At 41.1% G+C, this 8,700-nt stretch overlaps 1 protein-coding gene across 2 annotated transcripts; it reads right to left on the reverse strand.

Moving 5' to 3' along the window:
- Positions 1 to 150: 150 nt before the first annotated feature.
- Positions 151 to 8,459, reverse strand: LOC110525323 (serine/threonine kinase-like domain-containing protein STKLD1). Of its 2 annotated transcripts, XM_021605345.2 has the most exons (19): positions 8,064 to 8,459; positions 7,791 to 7,877; positions 7,643 to 7,687; positions 7,355 to 7,429; positions 7,019 to 7,123; positions 6,836 to 6,906; positions 6,600 to 6,715; positions 6,387 to 6,502; positions 5,603 to 5,736; positions 4,909 to 5,039; positions 4,645 to 4,722; positions 4,084 to 4,200; positions 3,827 to 3,967; positions 3,384 to 3,512; positions 3,148 to 3,276; positions 2,507 to 2,635; positions 2,293 to 2,433; positions 2,128 to 2,207; positions 151 to 1,391 (listed from the first exon to the last, which is right to left on the reverse strand). In XM_021605345.2, the coding sequence occupies exons 1-19, from the start codon at positions 8,076 to 8,078 to the stop codon at positions 1,314 to 1,316; spliced, it is 1,917 nt and encodes a 638-aa protein (XP_021461020.2). In that variant the 5' UTR covers positions 8,079 to 8,459; the 3' UTR covers positions 151 to 1,313. The 2 variants fall into 2 exon arrangements, with proteins under 2 accessions (XP_021461020.2, XP_021461021.2); XM_021605346.2 differs by lacking the exon at positions 7,355 to 7,429.
- Positions 8,460 to 8,700: the final 241 nt, after the last annotated feature.

Below are 8,700 nucleotides of genomic sequence, written 5' to 3' on the forward strand. Positions count from 1 at the left end.
ATAGCTGTGCAGCGACACTCCCAATCCAACCTGACAGTTTGCGAGGATCTGCAGAGATGAAATGGGAGAAACTCCCCAAATACAGACTTGAGGCTATCGCTGCCAAAGGTGCTTCAACAAAGTACTGAGTAAAAGGTCTGAATACTTATGTAAATGTAATATCAGTTTTTATTTATAAATTTGCAAACATTGCTAAAAAAATGTTTTTTCTTTGTCATTATGGGGTATTGTGTATAGATTGAGGGAGAAAAAAACAATAATCAAGTTTAGAATAAGGCTGTAACGTAACAATGTGGAAAAAGTCAAGGGGTCTGAATACTTTCCGATTGCACTGTACAGAAGTTGTAGCTGTAGACCACAAATACAGTAGAATATAAATACAAAATAAACATCGTTACATACAGGCCTATGCAATGGTGTAAAGTACTTAAGTAAAAATACGTTAAAGTACTACTTAAGTAGTTTTTTGGGTCTCTACTTTACTATTTATATTTTGACAACTTTTACATCACTACATTCCTAAAGAAAATAATGCACTTTTTACTCAATACATTTTCCCTTACACCCAAAAATACTTATTACATTTTAATGCTTAGCAGGACAGGAAATGGTCCAGTTCACACTTATCAAGAGAACATTTCTGGTCATCTGTACCGCCTCTGATCTGGTGGACTCACTAAATAAATGCTTTGTTCATACATTTTGTCTGTTTTTTTGTGTGACCCTGGCTATCCTTAAATAAAAATAAAAAAACTAATTGTGCCATCTGGTTTGCTTAATATAATGAATTAGAAATGTATACTTTTACTTAAGTATATTTTAGAAATGACATTTACTTTTGATACTTAAGTATATTTAAAACCAAATACATTTAGACTTTTAGTATTTTACTGGGTGACTTTTACTTGAATTATTTTCTATTTAAGGTATCCTTACTTTTACTCAAGTTTGACAATTGATTACTTTTTCCCACCACTTGGCCTATGTGTCTCTATACTGTAAGATCTTCAACTGGTACAGTATGTAATAACACTGGCTAATGTAATAACTTTTAATCATTTTAATAATGTCATGTTTTTCATTTTCTAGGATAATGTGACAGCTAAATCACCTAGATAAGGCAATAAAACTGTTGAACAGATAAGGTGATACGTTTTTCTGGATAAGTTTAATAACCAACAGCTTACTCTTAGGACATGTAGGCCTATACAGTATAGCAACTAGTACAGCTGATAATAAAAACAAACAACTGAAATAACCACCATTTTGACTGTCACTATAGCAATCCATGAAGCACAACGTGACACTTTGAATTATGTTGAGCTTGTCGTGTTGACTCTTCCAAAGCTTGTTGTGCTGTGGATGGCATGTTTTGCCAATTGAGCTATCTCCTGTGGGATCAGAGAGAGGTTGTTTAGAGGTTTAGCTGATCAATTACTTGGAGAGCGCTGACCTATACAATAAAGCAATAAGAATCAGACGTGTAGTAGACTTACATCTGAACCCCCCCAAAAAATGTAACTTTTGTTATATTTAATCATTAAGGCACGAGAGGGTGTGGTATACGGCCTATATACCACAGCTAAGGGCTGTTCTTATACACAACAGAATGCGAAGTGGCCATATACCACAAACCCACGAGGTGCCTTATTGCTATTACAAACTGGTTACAAATGTAATTAAAGCAGTAAAAAGTTATATTTTGTCATACCTGTGGTATACGGTCTGATATACCATGTCTGTCAGCCAAACAGCATTCAGGGCTTGAACCATCCAGTTTATAATTAAGCAATAAAGCCCGAGGGGGTGTGGTATATGGCCAATATACCACGGCTAAGGGCTGTTCTTAAGCATGACGCAACGCAGAGTGCCTGGATATAGCCATTAGCCGTGGTATATTGGCCATATACCACAAACCCCCGAGGTGCCTTATTGCTATTATAAACTGGTTACCAACGTAATTAAAAACAGTAAAAAGTTATATTTTGTCATACCCGTGGTATAAGGTCTTACATACCATGGCTTTCAGCCGATCACCATTCAGGACTCGAACCACCCAGTTTATAAATACCTTAAAATCAATATTAGTCTACATTAACTGCTTTTTAGGCACAGTCAATGACTTACCTTATTTGATGAAAACTGCCTCTCAATCTGCTCCAAGACATCTGGTATCTTCTCAGCAACTAACTCGGGTATGACATCACCTGGGAAAACAGTCACATACAGGGGCTATGGTTTTCTGAAGGGAAAATTATAGCACTACATTCAAGGTGAGGAGTGTACACTAACCATAACGGGCCATAGCACTGAGAAGGCTACAAAAGTTCCCTACGATCTCTGGGTTGTCATGGTGTTGGAGTTCTGCTTCCTTGACAATAGCTAATCCACTTCCTCCATTGGGGGTGAGGAGAAGCCTGAAAGCAGCCAACTCTAAAAGGAATAGAGGAACAGGGACAGTTCTCATATGTTCTGATATAAAGTCTCAATGTTTATGTTGACTCACCTGAGCTTTTGACAAGACTGTCCAGAGCAAGGAAAGCATACTTCACCACATAGCTATGCTTTAAATGTGCTTGGAGTGCGTGCATCAACAGAAGGGTGGAATCCTCAATGTCCTGGTCTTCAGATAAACCTATCAGTGGAGAATCCGCCAATCAGTTAGTCAATCAATCGATCAATCTGGTGATGAATCAATAATTTGGGTGTGCTGATGTGCAAAGACAAGCTGTGGAAACTACATTTCTGACTAATTTGTATAATTTGACTTAGGGCGTTTTCACATATAAAATGTAGTACCCTGGTTCGGTACCCTGGTTCGGTTTCCTGGAGCGTTTGTGAGAATTCTACAGAACATGTTTTGCTTTCACAATACCTGAAAATAACAGTTTGAGGGTGCAATCAGCAACAAGCACATTCTACATGATGCTAGTGAGCTAGCTTATTTACAACGGGCAAAATAAAATAATGCAACTCACGCTGCCGTGTCACAATACCTGGATCTTGGACCCGCTACTCAAGCAGGTCCAGGATTTGTTTAAGCCAGGGTTCGTTTGCGTTTCACACATGCTTTATAGCATGGATCTGGGTCTGGGCCATAAGGGGATATGTGAAAGCGCCCTTAATATTCTGAAGGTCTTAGCCTACCTTGTAGGGTCAGGGACGACAGGGCTGCACACACAGACTCCATCACTGTGCTGTCCTGCATGTGTGCCTCTGCTGCCACACACACAGCCTCCACAGCATCTTTCAAAGGTACAGCTCCAAGGCAATGTCCTGGAAAAGCACAATATGCTGTTCACACATACAACACTTTGGCTGGTGGTGTGTGCAAATTATCAAGAAATTGCAGATCATTTCATTTACACAATGACAGCTCTCACTTTGTGTCAGTATGCTCCATAAGCATTTGCAACAGGGCACGACAATGTCACAATCCTCTGGAAACTTCCTCAGTGTGTTCAGCACCTCTCTGATACCGTCCAGGTCCAGCACCACTCTGGCTGCCTGCTCTGATGAAAGGGAGGTATGTCAGTAATAATATAGGGAGGGGCTTGCCAGTGCTGAAGTACCCTCAACAATAGGCTTAGCACCCCCATTTGCACTAACCTGGGTACCAGACTGATAGCTAATATTTCACTCATAGTACTCCGTGACATATGCCAAATTCATGTTTAGCATGACAAGGAGTGGGAAGGTGTGGAATGATAGCTAAACAGACTGTGCAACCCCAAGTAAAGAATGTATTAGCACACTGTGCATTTGGGAAAATCCGGGTAACCTGAATCTAAAATGGTAGATTACCTATTATTAAAGTTTTACTGACCATCCCCGGAGATACAGAAGAGAAGCTGAAAGGCATGAGAGAGCAGTGGTGCTTTCTCAGGGTGACTGTGCACGGCGTTCAGGACACAGGTGATCACTTCCTTGGTAAGCAGACAGGAGCCATCCCCAGCTTGGCCCAGCACTTCAAGGGTATTGCAGAGAGATGACAACCTTGTCATCTATACAACCAAACCTAATACCAACATGGCAGAGGAATCTAACCCATATTAGTGCAACCCACCCCAAGTGTTCACCTACCTGCAATTAAACGCTGGTGTAGGACCTGGCAACCATTTTGCTGAACACCTGCACAGTCCATGTGACTTTGCATGGCAGTGGTGACGGCTATAACAACGTCAGTTACCCTATAGAATACTACCATAACAATTTAAAGTTAAAGTAGAGGCCATGTTTTTCTAAAGGAACATTTGTAATATCCTGGTCCCAGATCTGATTGTTTGGCATGACAAGGACCATGAGTTGCCTATTTTTATTTAACCTTTTATTTAACTATGCAAGTCAGAACAATAAGAACAAATTCTTATTTACAATGACGGCCCACCCAGGCCAAACACGGACAATGTTGGGCCAATTGTGCCCTCCCTATGAGACTCCCAATCATGGCCAGATGTGATACAGCCTGGAATCAAACCAGGGACTGTGGTGACGCCTTTTGCACTGAGATGCAGTGCCTTAGACCACTGCGCCACTCGGGAGCCCAACCTATATAGCACAAACAGATCTGGGACCAGGCTAGATTTGTATGATAAGAATTTTAAAGATCATATCGCCCATAATGAGCAAAGTAAACTGCCTTACCGTTCCTTTCCTCAGACAGCAGGTATGACAGAGCTGACATCTGGACAGATTCCACATCTCTGTAGGTCTGCATGAACTCTGCAAATTACAATGGACCACTATTCGTCAGAACACAACTGCAAACTCTTGAGGACAAGTAGGCTATAGGGATTAACCTCTGCAGTAATTTAGACAGGTACATTCATTCGCACAGTATTGTACAAAAACATACACAATTTTAATAAAACTAGTAGGGAACGGAGGACAGTAAAAATAAGTACCGACCGAGCACACTGTCAAAGCCTTGGTGGAATGGCAGCCCATGGACACCAGGGGGCAGTGTTTTCTTCATGGCATGTAGAGGGGAGCCACACAACAGCAGACAATGCTTCACCAGATCCTCATTCACCAGTTCCCTTTATTGGAGAGATAATCTCAGTTGACCCAGAACTAAAATCTTGTGTCATTTTGTCAGATGGTACCATTTATGTTTACATAGTCTGTTCACAAGACATTAGTGAAGGGATAGCATAACACTAGTTCATCCTATCCCCCCCTGTATCTAGAACTAAAGTTCAAGTTTAATTTATATTGCCATTAATAAGTACAATACATACATTGAAATGTCTCTGATGAGAGCTCAACCAGACCTCAACCTTTGAATGTCTCTGTGATGAGAGCTCAACCAGACTTCAACTTTGGAATGTCTCTGTGATGAGCTCAACCAGATTTCAACCAAACTGTGACAGCTGACAGTCTAGGGCACATGTCCCAAACTCATTGCATGAAGGGCCGATTATCTGCGGGTTTTCGCTCCACCCTTGTACTTGATTGATGAATTAAGGTGACTAATTATTAAGGAACTCCCCTAGGCTGGTTATAGAAGTCTTAATTGAAAGGGAAAAAACAAACCCGCAGACACTCAGCTCTCAGTGGAATGAGTTTGACACCCCTGGTCAAGGGCGACTACACTACTCACCACACGCTGGTCCTGGTCTTTGGGTTGCGGTCCAACATCATAGTGAGGACTTGGTGGAGGCCCTTGAGGACGATGACGTTCAGTGATGTCTGGTCCTCTCTGATCTTTAGCAGCTGAGAGATAGATCCCTCCACCTGTGTATGGGAGATCAGGGTCTTATTCATTAGTCCACACTGTAGCAAAATGTTTTGCAACGGAAAACAAGGATTTTTTTTGGGGGGGTGGGGGGACAAGTTCCCTGTTTCAGTCCGCTTTCTTCTGTTTGGTGCCAACCGTCAGTAATGTTTCTGAAACCTCTCTTCCAGTACCATCAGCCTTCCCACTTCTTTGATTCATTTCAGCACACCTTATTCAACTAGTCAAACCAGGTGTGCTAGTAGGGGAAGTTGGGGAAGTTGCACAACTGAATGCATTCAACCGAAATGTGTCGTCTGCATTTAACCCAACCCCCAACCCCTGAATCAGAGAGGTGCGGGGGGCTGCCTAAATTGACGTCACCGGCGCCCGGGGAGCAGTTGTTGTGTCGGTTAACTGCCTTGCTCAAAGGAGGAAAGGCCAATTTTTCCACCTTGCCAGCTCGGGGATCCGAACAAGCAACTTTATGGTTACTGTCCCAATGCTCTAACAGCTAGGCTACTTACCGCCCCCGATAGTACTGGACTAGATTAAATGATTTACAGTACATAGATGGGATACTCGAGGAGAGCGTTTTGGGAAATGCTGATCTACAAATCAATCCCACCTCTATGGTAAATGAAGAGTAACTAGTTAGTGATAGACGTACATCAAGCATGTGACAGGTCAGCATGTCGAGAAGGACACACCCCAGGGACCAAATGTCGGACTTCTCAGGCATCTGATGATGGGTCAGGCTCTCTGGAGCCATCCATCGTTTGGCACCTATAGAGATACAGTAAATAGCAAACAAAGTAAACTGTACTGTTATTAATTACTACATAATTCCATTTAATAAAATAAAGAAATATTCTATACATACAGTCCTTTACTCTTTTGTGTAACTTTACTCTATCTCCTGTGATGGAGGCAGTTCCAAAATCAAATATGACAAACTTGGCCTCTTTTGTGATCAGAATATTTGATGGCTTCAAATTCCTACAAAAAAAAGGAGAAATTGTACTCTGAAATTATCATTTTTAGAAACAATAGGCTATTCATTCACACAAACTATACAGGCTTGCCTGGCAGCACATTTCAATGTGAGGGGCAGGTTACCTGTGAGCAATACTCCGTTTGTGCAAGTAGGCCAAAGCATCCACCATTTGTCCCAAAAATGTCTTGATGACCTGGTTGGAAAACAACACTCATTGCCCTCGATGCTTAAGGGGTTGATAACATACAGTATGTGTTAATACGTGTTCAACTAGTGATGGAAATATCTACTGAGTTGTTGATGACCTTTTTGTTGATCTTCTTTTCCTCCTGTCTGTGATAAGTGACCACAGTGGACAGGGTTGTCATGTATGGGCAGTCCATTACCATTGAAAGAAAGACAGAAGATACCTGAGAAGGCAAAATGATTTAATGAGACTGACATTCATGTTTTAACATTTGTAAATGTTCATTTTAGTCATTTAGCAGACACTCTTTTCCAGAGCAACTTCAACTAGTCGGCTCTGAGATTCAAACCAGCAACCTTTCAGTTACTGGCCCAACACTCTTAACTGCTAGTCTACCTGCTGCCCTATGTGTCATATACAGGATATATACTTCATCTGTAAATAACAAACTTACACTTTCATCCCAAAAAATGAATAACTTCTTATACGTGACAATGTTGGGATGTCTCACATTCAGCAGACAATGAGCCTGATGGAAAGAACACATGACTTTGATGGACACAGTGACAGTGTGTACCAAAATGTCAACAGATAGGCCTATCAGATGGAATAGCCAGATGGTGACATGTGGATCAAGTAGCTGACATATACTAGGCTTTCTACTGTACTATTGCAACGTAGATTATTAAGTAACTTTGCATAGTATCAATACTAGTTTTGTGAGAGGTCTACAGGATCTCACCTCCTGGTATGCTTGGTTGGCTCTGCCTTCATCCAAACACTCAACCTGTGGGGGGCAGAATTATATCAGCATGTCAACATCTATTCTAAAAAGAACCAATGCAAATCCTTATCAAATGTGTGCCCACTACACGACTGTATAACGTTACCTTCTTTAGTGTAAACTCCAGATCAGACGTTCTTTCCTTCACAAATAGAACTGTCCCAAAGCATCCGGGGCACATTGCATCCAAAATCTTAAAAACACTTTACATGTTACAGTAATGCAAATAAACAAAAACATAAGCTAATAATTATGCTGTAACAAATGGGCACGTTTTAATGTAACCATTGCAGGCCCCTTGATATCACGTCTGTCAGAAAACGACATTGAGGTTAACTGTTGAGGCAGAAACTTGAAACATGAAAATATACATATTTACCATATAATCGTCCATGGTGCAGTGTGTTCAAGGTGTAGAAATCTGTGGGCTGCTTTGGCAGCAGTGTTCAGTGTTGTGTTTCGAATAAGTGCATAGAAACAAGACTGTGACGGTTATGAGGGGATTGCATATGCGCATGCTCAATTGCGTACACGCGTATTCAGATATTAATCAATATAACGTCTCAGCCTGGGACACAAAGCAACTCCACAATTATGTTTAACCGTTCAGGATACATCACATTCAGTTTAGCCTTTGCCACAGACTTTCAGTTCATCTTCAGTAATGTTAATGTTGCCATTATGTTGGTAACAAAACACTTTTTAAACGTGAGCGAAGGTTGGGAGCCGAGGCTATACTTTGAGATAAAATTAACTGAACAGTGGTAGTCATGTGATTGTGACCTACCGGCTGCGAGCGTGTGATTGGTTGCAGGCACACACTGTTAACTGTAAGTATTTTGAGTACAATTTGAGTTGGTGGCTGTGTGTACTTGAAGACTGAAGAAGGCAATGTAATGCCCGAAACGTTTGTGGTTTACCCAGTGCATTTCTGGAATATATAAAGTTAGCGACTCTCTTTATTGTATAGTCTTTTACAGGTAGTCAGCACCGCTATTATCTTTTTTTGTGGTGTG

This window comes from Oncorhynchus mykiss, chromosome 6 (genome assembly GCF_013265735.2).
Source record: "Oncorhynchus mykiss isolate Arlee chromosome 6, USDA_OmykA_1.1, whole genome shotgun sequence".
Taxonomy (NCBI): Eukaryota; Metazoa; Chordata; class Actinopteri; order Salmoniformes; family Salmonidae; genus Oncorhynchus; species Oncorhynchus mykiss.